This window comes from Chlorocebus sabaeus, chromosome 20, assembly GCF_047675955.1.
Source record: "Chlorocebus sabaeus isolate Y175 chromosome 20, mChlSab1.0.hap1, whole genome shotgun sequence".
In the NCBI taxonomy this organism is placed as follows: Eukaryota; Metazoa; Chordata; class Mammalia; order Primates; family Cercopithecidae; genus Chlorocebus; species Chlorocebus sabaeus.
In genome coordinates, this window is record NC_132923.1 from 117,852,261 (window position 1) to 117,866,501 (window position 14,241).

The following is a 14,241-nucleotide window of genomic DNA, read 5'->3' on the forward strand; positions in this document are numbered from 1 at the left end:
TCTTTATAATTGTATTATTGTTTAATATTATTATTGCAGTTTCTTGTTTCATTTGTTCAATACATATTCACTGGGCACCTACTATGTGCCAGGTACTATTATAGACACTGAAGAGGTAAAGATAACTTGAATTGGTGTGGGATCATGAAAAAGGAGGAAGATACGGCACAGGACATTTAGCAGAGATCATGGACCATTATTTGAATGGGGTGAAGAGCATGGAAAGGAAGGCGTCCTGGATATTACCTGAGTTTAAAACTCAAATGAAACTAGAAGGATGCTGTTGTCATTAATAGAGATAGGAAAGTCAGGAAGGAGAGTTGGTTTGGGGGTAAGAGAGACTGGGTTTTATTTTGTTTATTTTTTTTAGAGGTGGGGATCTTACTATATCTCCCAGGCTGGTCTTGAACTCTGGGCTCAAGCAGTACTCTTGCCCTCAGCCTTTTGGGACTGTGTGTGTGTGCCACCATCCCTAGCTGGTCGGTCCTCCCTGCCTCCGTCCCTCCCTCCCTCTGTCCCTCCCCTCCCCTCCTTCCCTCCCCTCCCCTCCCCTCACCTCCTTCCCTCCCTCCCTCCCTCCCTCCCCCCCTCCCTTCCTTCCTTCCTTCCTTCCTTCCTTCCTTCCTTCCTTCCTTCCTTCCTTCCTTCCTTCCTTCCTTCCTTCCTTCTCCCCCCACCCCCGCCCCGTCTATCCATCTGTCTTCCTGATGGGGTCTTGATATGTTGCCCAGGCTACTCGAACTCCTGGCCCAGGTGATCTTACCACCTCAGTATCCCATATAGCTAGGACTGTAGGTATGAGCCACTGTTCTCGGCCTAAGGTTTCAGTTTAACTATGATGAAGTTTTGGGGTGCCAGTGTCTAGAAAATAGTTGGGAATGTGAGTCTGAAATTCAGGAATTAAATTGGGGCAATTTTTGAAGTAATGAGAAACAGTAAGACTAGCAAGAGAGCTGAAGGCTGAGGCTGAACCCTCAGAAATGCCGGTATGAAAGAGGAGTGGAAGAAGGGAGGACTCAGCCAGAGTTCTGCTGCTAGATGGACTGTGGTGCAGTTTGACTTCTTAGAGAGTCAGTTACTTTATTTAGAGCTGAGAAGGAAGGATTGGGGTGGGAGGGAAAGACCAGGTTCCTGTGGAATGTTAACTCATTTTTGTGGTTCTGAGGCCTGAAAAACTGACACAAAGATGAAAAGCAAGAGCTTAAAAAAATAGCGTTAAAAAATAGCATTATAAAGAATATGTGTTACTTATCCATATATATGGCTAGGTACACCCCTTGATTTGAACATTTAGATTTTTTTCCTGATTTTTCCATTATTAGAATTGTGCTACAGTTAGTATTTTTCATGTAGCTCAGGTAGGTTTTTTTTTTTAATTGTTTCATCGAACTTAGGAAATTAAGAAGTTGTTTATGACTGTGTTGAGAACATGGTGTTGAGAATGGTGGTTAAGAACATAGTTTTAGAGGCCAGGTGCGGTGGCACTTTGGGAGGCAGGTGGATTGCTTGAGGCCAGAAGTTCGAGACCAGCCTGGCCAACATTGTGAAACCCTGTCTCCTCTAAAAATGAAAAAAAATTAGCCAGGCATGGTGGCACATGGTACCATGTACCAGTAGCTGGTAATCCCAGTACTCAGGAGGCTGAGGCACAAGACTTGCTTGAATCGGGAGGCAGAGGTTGCAGTGAGCCGAGATCGCGCAACTGCACTCCCGTGATCTCAGTGATGGAGTGAGACTCTGTCTCAAAAACAAAAAAGAACATGGTTTTAGAGATAAACCTGGCTTTACCACTTAGAGACCTTAAAGCTTTGGTCATGTTCTTCACCTTTCCTCATCAGTGACATGGAGCACATAATACTTCCTGTCTCTTTGCCTGGCACATCCTGTATGACAATTAAGTACGCTCTGCGCTTAGCTCAACCTATGGAAACTGCTCTTGAGGCCAGCGACATTTTGCGTAACATTCATTTTCAAGGAAGGGTCCTTGAGGATGTAGTGTAAAAATATAATTTAATTTGGCAGACTTAGAAATTTATCCTACATCCCACAGTAACCATGCTTTGTGTCTTCTGAAGCCAAATGAGAAAGCAGGCATTTGTCTGGTTTTCCATTGGCATCCTGCTCGGTGTGTGTGTGTGTTTGAGAAGGTAATTTGCAGCTTAGCTAACTGAGCTGAAAATGAAGCTCATTTGAAAGACATGCTCCACCTGGAGGTAAAGAACAGCCTTGTTGAGTTCTGGGTGCTTTCAGATCTCATAGGCAGAATTTCTCTGCCAATACTGCGAATCTCTTAAGTTGTTGGATCTTCCCCCTTTGGGTGTTATTTGTATTGTGTAACTGATGATTAAAGAAAAACTATTAGCTATTATAGTTGCTCAAGAAGTTTGCTTTCAAAGGCAACAACTTTTCATGTTTTGTCCATTTACAAAATTATCCCAATTCTGGTATCTCAATGCTTTTCTCCTTTTTCAGGAGCCCATATCTGACACTCATTAACTATAAATGTTAATGAGGTTAGATCAGTAAATTTTCATTTATGTTTTTCTCATTTGTTGACCTAAATGATCTTTATCCAAACTATTCCAAAATCTGAATTTCTGGGTCCTTCTTTCTTTAAAATATTCTGTCCAATACTAAAACAAACATACATACATTTGAGAACATGAGTAACCTGTTGACTTTATCCTATATCTGTTTTCTAATGTTCTGTTGCATGTCTTTCTTGTCAGAACACACTGTTGCAGCAGCTAGGAGTGGCTCCTTTTTCTGAGGGCCCTTGGCCCTTGTACATTCACCCTCAAAGCCTCTCTGTGCTTTCACGCCTCCTGCTCATCTGGCAACATAAAGCCAGTGCTCAAGGTGACCCTGACGTCCCTGAATGCCTTAAAGTTTGGGACAGGTAAGATGCCTCCAAGAGAAGGCCTATAGAGAAGGTTATTTCCTTTTTTATTTGTTTGACTTTGTAGTTAATCTGTGGCTTTGATACATTGCTGTAATGATAATGTTTAGAGTGGGAAGGGTAGAAGAGGGATGGAGTTGGAGATGTGCTGTTAAAAAAACAAGTATGTCAACCTTGGTCTGGAAAGAAAGTCTCCCGGTAGCACATGGCGGATTTGGTTATAATTATTAGATGGAACTACAGTCTTGAACAGAACCAATTTTATGCTGATCTGTTTTTTTTTGAAAGACAAGCAGGGAAGCCAACTCTGTCCTTGGTTATTTTGCTTTCAACATGAAGCCACTTAGGGGGACTTGCAGTGTTTTTTGGACAAATTTTAAAGAATTTTTTTCCTTGGGGGAAGCTCAGATTAATCATCTAAATCCGCTTTAGATGGACCTGTATTTGCCATTTTTGTTTACATGGTTAGAAGTCTTCAAAGCAGTTTGTTTTCCTAAAAGGCTTTGCTTTCTTTTCCCCATTCTAGGATCAAATAGCTCTAATGCTGGATTTTAGAAATCATAAACCTCCTTGAATGCCAAAGACCCACTATATTTTTCCTGGTGGGATCTTGCAAAAAGGCTGAGAGGGTAGAGGGGTGCAATGAGGGAAGCCCTTGTTAAACACACAAATCTCTTTCCTAATATTAAAACACAAATCTCTTTCCTGATAGCCAAAGGCAGTGGAAACATTTGGCTACATTCATTCCTTTTTTGCATAGAAGCTCTTCTGACAAGTTCTCTGAATAGTATACTTTCTTTTTTATTGCTTTATAGTCTATTGAGTTATTTTTGACTATTATCATGCAGTGATTTTTAACCTGTAATATAAACTCTCAAAACTAGAATTAAATGATAGAATCAAAGTATGGGGAAAAGTAATTGAATTAGTTTTACCTGTCCAAGTTTATTAATCAGAAAGGAACAATAGCAGCATTTTTGGGGGGGGGGGGCTTGTAGTACTTTTCACGGTCACAAATGACAGGGTGGGCATTAATATGCCTGTGTTAAGGCTTGCCTCAAGCGATCCTCCCCTCGACCTCCCCAAGTGTTAGGATTATAGACTGAGCCATTGTGCCTGGCTGGCCAAGTCTGACTTTTTTTAGCCAAAATTTAGTTTCTGTCTTCTCTTTACCATTTAGCCTTTTTTTCTTCCTTAATTTGTTATCTTACTGCCTAGGTTTAGGAAATTTAACTCTTCTAATGCTTGACATTATAACTCTTGGAGAATGCTCTTTTTCCCACCAGACATAGTCATCTTTTCTCTCTGGTAGGTTTTTGTCTACAATGAAGCAGAATGCCCTGCAAGGCGTGGTGCCCAATGAGACAGAAGATTTGAATGTGGAACACCTGCAGCTGCTCCTCCTCATTTTCCACAACTTCACTGAGACAGGCCGGCGGGCCATATTGACGCTTTTTGTCCAGATCATCCAGGAGTTGAGTGTCAACATGGATGCTCAGATGCGCTCCGTGCCACTCATCTTGGCTCGCCTCCTTCTCATCTTTGATTATCTGCTTCATCAGTACTCCAAAGCCCCTGTGTATCTGTTTGAGCAGGTACAGACCAACACATTCTTTTTTGCTTCACTGTTATTGAGAAGTTAATTCTCAATGGTTACCATAATCCATAGCCCAAATGACCTAAATAACCTGCTCACTTTAGGTTTCAAGTGTTGGGAGGTTGGTGGGTAGGATTAGGAGAACCACTGAGACTTGTAGTTGATGTTTAGCCGAAGTGATAAGTGTAGATTACTTGATTTGATGCATTTTTTAAAAGTGGAATGTAGGCTGTGTTCAAAGGCATTCTTCCATGAATTGCCCTGCTCTACCTGTGTCTGATGCAGTGCCCTGAGCATCGGCCCTCAATGAGTATTTCTTAGTGGTTGAATGACAGTCAAGTAGTAACTTTTATGGATTGGTAAATTCCTTTGTTGTAAGGATCCAAAATGAGGATAGGAGGTCCGTTCAAACTTAACTGTGTTCAGCATTTCTTAAAATGTTTCATTGAGCACTGGTCCCTTTATGTTCCACCAAAAATTGCATTCCAAAAGTAGTCACAGAAAAATCTTTAAATTTTTATTTTGGTTTATGAGTTTCCCAGGCTTTGATATACCAAGCTATTATCATACCTGAGTGAAAAGCTGAATGGTGCCCAATAAAATAGAATATTTGAATGTAGAACCCACATTCAGACTTCCAAGATTTAGTGTACCGAGCTATTATCATGCCTCAGTGAAAAGCTGAATGGTGACTGTGTATCTTTCTTAATTTCAGTATTTGTGTTTTAAAAGGTACAGCATAACCTGCTAAGTCCTCCTTTTGGGTGGGCAAGTGGATCCCAGGACAGCAACAGCCGCCGGGCAACCACTCCTCTCTATCATGGGTTCAAAGAAGTAGAAGAAAACTGGTCTAAGCATTTCTCATCAGGTCAGAAAGAAGATTGTCAGTAGGAAACTGACTTACTGGTTCTCATTGGCAGGGTTGAATTAGAAGCTTGGAGACTCTTGGAGGATCTTTGGTCATTTGCTTTAGTGTAATCCCTATGGATGACAAATCACCTATGGATTAAAACATTTCAGAAATGGACTCCCACATAGCCTACATTTATTTATTTTTTTTAAATTGAGGCCAGGCACTGTGGCTCATGCCTGTAATCCCAGCACTTTGGGAGGCAGAGGCTGGCAGATCATTTGAGGTCAGGAGTTCGAGACCAGCCTGGCCAACATGGTGAAACCCCATCTCTACTGAAAAAATACAAAAAGCATTTAGGCAGACTTGATGGTGCCTGCCTGTAATCTCAGCTAGTCTGGTGGCTGAGGCAGTAGAATCACTTGCACCAGGAAGCAGAGGTTGCAGTCAGCTGAGATTGCACCACTGCGCTCCAGCCTGGGCAGCAGAACAAGACTCTGTTTCAAGGGAAAAAAAAATTGAGGCTGAGAATGGTGGCTTATGCCTGTAGTCCCAGCACTTTGGGAGGGCAAAGTGGGAGGATCGCTTGAACCCAAGAGTTTGAGACCAGCCTTGGCAACATCGATCCCATCTACCAAAAATTATTTTAATAAGTAGCTGGGCATGGTGGCATGTGCCTGTGGTCCCAGCTGCTCGAGAGGCTAAGGTGGGAGGATCGTTTGAGCTTGGGAGGTTGAGGTTGCAGTGAGCTGTGATCACGCCACTGTACTCCAGCCTGGATGACAGAGTGAGACCCCTGTCTCAAAAAAAATAAAAACTAAAAAATAAATTGAGACACAAGAAATCAGAATCCTGGTGTGTGGCCATGGGGTACAGTGTATGGATTCTTGCCACTCTGTGTGATTGATTTTCCTCATTTTCCCTTAGAGTTGTGGTTCTAATGTACAGCTAAATTTCATTTTGGGTCTTGGTGACATGCTGGTCTGAAACTAATGTGAACATGAGATTATCTCTAGTGTTTCTCTCATATAGCAATTGTCTGTTCTTTGGATGAGGTATTTCTTGTGTGTATTTTTAATGTGCGTTTGTGCTTATCCTGAGGATTATTAGATGTTAAGTGTATTTTGTGGAAACTTTTGTGAAACCTTAGTATGAGCTTACTGTTCTCTCTTACTATTTGATGTTAGGGAAACAGCATGTAAGTTTTAATGTGTTCAGACTAATGACATAATTTGTTGATTGATTTGATTCTAGAGCACCCTACTTAACTCTTAGAGCAATGGTTCTCAATGGGTGATTTTGTCCCCTCCCCTCCAGGACGTTTGGCAATGTCTAGAGATATTTTTGGTTGTCATAACTGGGGGTGCTACTGGCATTCAGTGGGTAGAGGCCAGGGCTGCTGTTAAATCACCTAGAGTGCACAAGATGGCCTCTCATAGCAAACACTTATCTGGCTCCAGATGTCAATATTGTTAAGGTTGGGAAATCTTGTTGTAAAGTATTTTCTGAGTTTTTACGTTGCATACTAGTTAGGCAGAGTTAAGAATGAGACCATTCTTTTAATCAGCACATTACTTTTCAGACGCTGTCCCACAACCCAGATTCTACTGTGTCCTGTCCCCGGAAGCCTCAGAGGATGATTTGAACCGACTTGATTCTGTGGTACTAGGAATTTTAAAACTGCATTTTATATGTGGGTCAGATGGTTTTCCACCAGAATCAGCCTACTGGGGGGAAAGGGAATAACTGACTTTTTATAGTCAGGAAATGTGGTCTGTGTTACGATTTGAGCTCATTCTAATAGGAAAATGTTACTTGGATATTTATTTGTTGGGTGCACTTTTGCTGTGGGGGTCGTCCTTGCTGGATTGGCATCTCTGGCACTTGATTTTTGAAGACAATCTTTGTTAGCGTTTTTCACATGCAAGTATTTTAATGGACAAAAATAATTGCCTTACTCTCTTATTCTAATGCCTGCAGTTGTGTGCTCACAATAGCTTGCAAACTGTGAGTACCATCCCAGAATGGGAATCTGCTCCAAGGAGAAATTAATGAGTATGATTTGATGGGATATTTTGTCAGTCATGAGGATAAATGATAGTGCATAGGCAGTAGGAAAAAATACTTTAAAAATAAAGAAATGATTGTCTGTCTTTCTTTCTTTATGTCAGGCATGTGACGTCCTTTTCTCCAAGCTTGTCAAGTATGATGAGCTTTATGCTGCACTGACAGCCCTGCTTGCAGCTGGGTCCCAGCTTGATACAGTTAGGAGAAAGGAAAACAAGAATGTAACAGCCTTGGTAAGATGGTGGAACCCTGAGAAGTCTTTGGGTTGTGTTTGATCACTGATCATTTCTATCAGAAATTTTCTTCTGAGATGTAATCAGTTTATTGAATATTAATTTGCAAAACTGACTGATTCTTCAGTATTTCTAGGTAGTTTGGGTAGCTATGTTCACCTTAAAGAGAATTTAGTCAGCTTTTGCATTTTTTGGGGTTACCATTGAGAGAACTGTAATTTAAGAATTAGTGGTCCCCCCGCAAGTGCCATCTCTCCTGTGAATACTGGTTGACGTGTGATATTGAAAGCCTCAAGCTTGATATTTTTCTGTGGCTCTGTTAATGTGTCTCTATACTTCTAGAAGCAATTCCAGGCCACAAAAATGAACAGCTGATTGCAGGTCTGCTAAGCAGAATGTCCTGCCCTCTTTTGGTTAATTGGTAAATTATTAGGGAGCCAAAGTTGTCTTGGAATAGCCTTTTTGGTCTGTGAAATGTGCAGAATATGGAACAAATTATTTGTATGTGTGTTCTGCCATTTTCTGGTAGGTGCACTCTCTAGAAAGATCTGGAGAATGGACTTGGGGGCCAAATGTCAATTTAAAATCAGGACTCTACACAGTTCTTCTTTAAAAGTTGCATTTGGAGCAGTTTGTACTGTGAGGGAGATCTTGAGGCAATACCAAGTGCTACCTCTATGCTCCTTTTCCTTTCTCCAGGAGGCCTGTGCCCTTCAATATTACTTCTTGATACTATGGAGGATCCTAGGAATTTTACCACCATCAAAGACTTACATTAACCAGCTATCCATGAACTCACCTGAGATGAGCGAATGTGACATCTTGCACACTCTGCGATGGTCTTCTCGGCTCCGGATCAGCTCCTATGTCAACTGGATAAAGGTAACACAGAGCTTGCTGCTAAGACTATTCAAAGCCAGAGTGCTTTGTGCTTTCTGAAGCTTTTAAATTTGAAGATGATGAAAGCTTTGGACTCTGCCTATATTGATCTCCTAAACACGTTTTCTTGCTGTCCAAATAGGATCACCTTATCAAACAGGGAATGAAGGCTGAGCATGCTAGCTCGCTCCTAGAACTGGCATCCACCGCCAAGTGTAGCTCAGTGAAATACGATGTTGAAATAGTAGAGGAATACTTCGCTCGACAGGTATGTAGTATTGGAGCCTAAATGATAGAACTTGGTTTCTACCATAGCCTTTCGCCACAACTAATTATATTTTGCATATTTTTAAAGATCTCATCCTTCTGTAGTATCGACTGTACCACCATCTTGCAGCTGCATGAAATTCCCAGTCTGCAGTCCATCTACACCCTTGATGCCGCCATCTCAAAGGTCCAGGTCTCTTTGGATGAGCATTTTTCTAAGATGGCTGCTGAGACTGATCCTCATAAGTCGTCTGAGATTACCAAGAACCTACTTCCAGCCACGCTGCAACTCATTGATACCTATGCATCGTTCACCAGGTGTGGTGAACTGCCTGCCCAGAGATGCACATGCACTCTGCACTCTGTGCAAATCCCCGAGTGACTCAGAATTTGATGTTTTTCCCTTTCGTCAGCTTAGGGTTTTTTCCCCCGTGGTATAATGCTTTCTTCTCTAGTATGAAGGGGTGCTTGATGAGGGAATTTTCAAATAGTGCAGGAGGAGTCAGGAGGAAGTTTAATGTCTATAATTCTTTAAATATTTTGTACCATTTTACTTACAGGATACAGAGAAAGGTAATTTTTCTAAATACTGTCATTTTTCTTATTAACTGAATTAAAGCTCCTTAAGTGCTCTTTATTTTTTATTATTAAAGAAAATTTTTTTTTGAGGTGAAGTCTTGCTCCTGTTGCCGAGGCTGGAGTGCAGTGGTACGATCTTGGCTCACTGCAACCTCCACCTCCCAGGTTCAAGTGATTCTCCTGCCTCAGCCTCCTGAGTAGCTGGGATTACAGGCATGACCACCACACCCGGCTAATTTTTGTATTTTTAGTAGAGATGGGGTTTCACCATGTTGGCCAGGCTGGTCTCAAATTCCTCACCTCGGGTGATCCATCCGCCTCGACCTCCCAAAGTGCTGGGATTACAGGCATAAACCACTGCGCCCGGCCTTTAAATGCTCCTTAAATGTCATGATATGTACTTGGAGAAAAACATTTCTGAATGAGTTAGAACTTATTTCAAATTCCACTCTTTCTATGACAAACGCTGCAGACTTGCATGCCCTGTAGACTTGGTCTGTATGATGTTTAAATATTTTAAAGTTAATTTCAGTATATAAAATGAGGAGATTATTCACAAGTCTAGATTTCTGGCTTTTCTTAATTTGGAAGAACTGGCAAAATGGGGCCTGACTTACTTCTGAAACAACAGTAACAGACTGGAGCTGAGAATTAGTTCCCTTTGCAGCAGTTTTCACAGAGCTCTCTCAAGCTTATTTACTTTATCTGGTCCCTGTAGGATCTCAGTGTTCACTCCTGTTCTATGGGGCTTTTTTTTTTCAGATGTAGTCTCGCTCTGTCGCCCAGGCTGGACTGCAGTGGTGCGATCTCAGCTCACTGTAACCTCCGCCTCCTGGGTTCAAGTGATTCTCCTCAAGTTTCCCGAGTAGCTGGGATGACAGGCGCATACCAGCATACCTGGCTAATTTTTGTATTTTCAGTAGATGTGGGATTTCTCCATGTTGGCCAGGCTGGTCTCGAACTCCTGACCTCAGATGATCCACCTGCCTCAGCCTCCTGAAGTGCTGAGATTACAGGTGTGAGCCACCTCGCCCGGCTCTGTGGGCTTTATGCTGCCCTAGATCTTTGTCGTACTTAACTAACCTTGTCTCTTGGTGTGACTGCCTTGCAGAAGATAGAGGGCCGTTGTTTGAGGCAAATTTTTTGAACAAATATGTATGGCTGCTACGTGCCATGTACTTTTCTAAGTGCTAGGGTTATGGCAGTGGCCAAAGCACACCAAGTCATTGCCCTCTGGGAATTTACAGGCTGTAATCTGGCCTACTACGCCAGTGTTTTCCACACTGAGCTGTTAATGTTTCTGGCTAAGTAAGCTTGCAAAATGTTGGATAAACAGTTTTTTTGTTTTGTTTTGTTTTAAAAAATAAAGCATTCAGAGCCTTTACTAGATACCTTGTCAATCTTCTGAGGTGGAGGAGGAGAATAGATACAATATTCACTGTTTCTCAGGCTTATTTGTCAGGCAGTTAAGGTTTGGAGATTTTTTGGGAGCATTTCAGAGGAGGGGACATTCTTTGGGAAACGATTACCCATGAGACCAGGAAGAAGCAGGTACTATCAACTATATTAAATAGATAGGAAACTGAGAGAGAGGATTTTCAGCCACTCTAGGCCTAGTTTTTCCTAACTGGTGGAATTAGATTCCTATGGCTTCACTTTCCCCTATTTTTGCCCCAGAGCCTATTTGCTGCAGAACTTTAATGAAGAGGGAACAACTGAGAAACCTTCCAAGGAGAAACTGCAAGGCTTTGCTGCTGTTTTGGCTATTGGCTCTAGTAGGTGCAAGGCAAATACTCTGGGTAAGTGAACGAATGTGCTTTTGAATAATGTTGTTACAACAGCTACTACTGCTAGTACTACTGCTTCTCTCCCTTGGTGCCTACTGGCATTTACTGCTTATTGGAGCCTTTTTGTGTATCAAGCATTTAGGTGGGTTTGTCTGTTTTGATCTTCACAATAACCCTATGAAGTGTTACTTTGATCCCCGTTTTACTCATTAGAAATTAGGTCTAGAGAAGTTACTTGTCCAGAATCCTGCATCTTGCAAGTGATGGAGCTGGGATCCAAACCAGGATCTGTTGGTTCCAAAACATAAGGCTATTTTGTCTTTAGCACAGATCTTTGCTCCCCTCCCCTCCCTTTCCCTCCCCTCCTCTCTTCTCTCGGCAGAGTCTTACTCTGTTGCCCAGGCTGGAGTGCAGTGGTGCTATCACAGCTCACTGCAGCCTTTACCTCCTGTGTTCAAGCAGTCCCCCTGCCGCAGCTTCCCAAGTAGCTGGGATCCTAGGCACATACTACCATACCTGTATAATTTTTAAATTTTTTTGTAGAGATGAGGTCTTGCTATGTTGCCCAGGCTGGTGTTCTTTTTATTTAGAGGGGATAGGAGGATTAGCAAGCTAGTACTTTTGTGCCCGGAAATAATCTCTTTGCTGGGTTAGGAATGATCTGGTAGAAATTTAGGGTGGAAAAATCAAAGGGCTTGATTGGAGTTAAGTACAGTAGTTACCCTTTAAAATTTACAACCGTTTGTATTTTCCTTAATTTCAAGCTTTAAATATTCATTTAACATTCAGATAGTCTCACTTTGTACTGCTGCATTGAGTGCTGTTCTTAATGTATGTTATGATCCCTGCCCTTAAGATTTGTCTTAAAGAGAAAAGAGATCAAGAGAAAAGTGACACCTATTTATAGAAGGGGAGCAGATGTTTAATGGTGATTTCAGTCTGACTTGCAATGATTCACCCTCACTTCGCATCTTATTTTCAGTTGTCGTCTTTACTTGCAAGATTAGAAAGTGAATATGATGGGAAGTGAAAACCTTACAATTGAGAGTGTTAGCTATTAAGCAATTAACTGGTTCTTGGAAATAGTACTGCTATTGAAATATCCATCTAAGCTATCTTACTAATTATTTTGACAGCCTGGGCTGTACTGTTTCTTTCTGCATTTGGGCTTGGCTTTTAAAATGCTCTGTGTCATTCCTTCTTTCTTGTGATGATTCCTTGTCCTTTCTGTTGCCTCCAGGTCCGACACTGGTTCAGAATTTGCCATCGTCAGTGCAGGCTGTATGTGAGTCCTGGAACAACATCAATACCAATGAATTTCCCAATATTGGATCCTGGGTGAGTCCCTGTCTGTTCCAGGGGTAGAACTACTGAGTGCTAGTCATTCTGTCTTTTGTTCTTAAGCCTAAAGGAATTAGGCTTAAACTAGCTACCAAGAGATCTTCATATACTGCAGTAATATTGGCTATGGCTGAATCAATAATCAATGCATTTAATCACCTAGTTGGTTCTCATATGGCTTTTTGCTTATAAGTTTGTGTTATCAGAAGACAAACCATTTTATTTATTTGAGCCTCAGTTTCTTCACCAATTGAATGTTGGACTGCAACGATTCCGTGTATTGAATGTTAAGTGCCTAGCATATTACCTGGCACATGAATTCCCAATACATGTTAACTCTGTTTCCTTTGTAGGTTATATGTCAGGAACCTGCTCCTTTTGTAACAGTTTCACAGGGTCACTTTTAGCTTCTCTAGGCTTTTAGATACTACTGAGTCTTCTGTCAGTTGACTTGCTCTTTGTATATCCTCTGCTCACACTACCTCTATTAACAGATTATTCGCTTACTGAAGTTCCTTTGAAAAGCTAAATATTATAGTCTTGTTATCCCTGCTTTATGATCGTGACCTCTGTTTACACCACCCAGAGCTTTAGTAGAGACCAGATGCATTGCAAAATCCAGTTCCTTCTCAGTCATTATAGACAAACAATAGTTTTAGTTTAAATATAGTGCGTTATATTATACTCTAATCATTTGAAAGTGGTATCGGATATTCATTGCATTTAACTGTTAACTTTGTACTAATTAAAATTTAACTGCTTCTTTTTCTGTACCCCACTTCCCTTCCCAGCATGAATAACTGTATACTGAGTAAGGCTATTGTTTGCAAACGTCAATGGGGTCTTAGTTTATGTCAGTTTTTTTCCATGTGAGAATTTTTTCCAGGGTAGATGGTTTATCCATTTACATCTGCTTTGCTTCCTTTCAGCGCAATGCCTTTGCCAATGACACCATCCCTTCAGAGAGTTATATCAGTGCAGTGCAGGCTGCACACCTGGGGACTCTCTGTAGCCAAAGTCTGCCCCTGGCTGCTTCCCTGAAGCACACCCTCCTCTCACTGGTCAGGTTGACTGGAGATCTTATTGTGTGAGTATCTACTACATAGCCCCAAGGACTCTACGTCTGTGTTCTATTGTGGTTAAAGAGGGAGAGTGAGAGTTTTATAACTATGTAGTAATGCTTTCTTGTATAGTTCTTCAGCAAAGAGTACCTGTTGCTTTAAAATGTGAACACTTACCTAGAATGATTTTTTAACTTAGATCTGAAAGACAATAGAGTACTTCCTCCTCTCTGTAGTATTTTTCAGAAAAGGCTTGCTGGCTTTAAGACATATTGTAATTTGGAGATGTCTTGGGTTTAAATTTTAAAGTGATAGTGACAGATTATTTGATAATGTTTCTCCAGAATCATAGAGGGATAAATTCCACCATTGTAGGAACCAGGTCAGGCCAATGGAGGGACTATTTTGTCTTCTTATACATAGGTAACAGGTAAAGTCTCATATCATATTGCCCTAAAAGTGATCCAGGTTCCTGGCAGTTCTTCTAGAAGGCTTGTCTAGAATGGAATACTTGCTTTGGTTTCAGTTAATTTTTTTTTTTTAATATTAGAAAATGCAGCTCATTAATTTGACATTTTAATAGATGGATTTTTCAAGTGAAAATGACTTTTGTTTCTGATGCAATAATGAGAAAGAAGAATATGAGATTGTATGATGATACCTGTGTATAAAATAGCTATC

The 14,241-nt window shown here is 41.2% G+C and overlaps 1 protein-coding gene across 5 annotated transcripts in view; it reads left to right on the forward strand.

Annotated features, from left to right (window-relative positions):
* Window positions 1–14,241, forward strand: part of UBR4 (ubiquitin protein ligase E3 component n-recognin 4) — a 138,613-nt gene that overhangs the window by 29,610 nt on the left and 94,762 nt on the right. For all 5 annotated transcript variants that reach the window (XM_073007767.1, XM_073007766.1, XM_073007769.1 and 2 more), the window contains exons 18-28: window positions 2,730–2,899; window positions 4,212–4,494; window positions 5,229–5,364; window positions 6,929–7,008; window positions 7,518–7,646; window positions 8,346–8,528; window positions 8,668–8,793; window positions 8,881–9,110; window positions 11,049–11,170; window positions 12,399–12,496; window positions 13,429–13,586. In XM_073007767.1, the coding sequence (XP_072863868.1) occupies window positions 2,730–2,899; window positions 4,212–4,494; window positions 5,229–5,364; window positions 6,929–7,008; window positions 7,518–7,646; window positions 8,346–8,528; window positions 8,668–8,793; window positions 8,881–9,110; window positions 11,049–11,170; window positions 12,399–12,496; window positions 13,429–13,586 (1,715 nt within the window). The remainder of the gene's footprint in view (window positions 1–2,729; window positions 2,900–4,211; window positions 4,495–5,228; window positions 5,365–6,928; window positions 7,009–7,517; window positions 7,647–8,345; window positions 8,529–8,667; window positions 8,794–8,880; window positions 9,111–11,048; window positions 11,171–12,398; window positions 12,497–13,428; window positions 13,587–14,241) is intronic.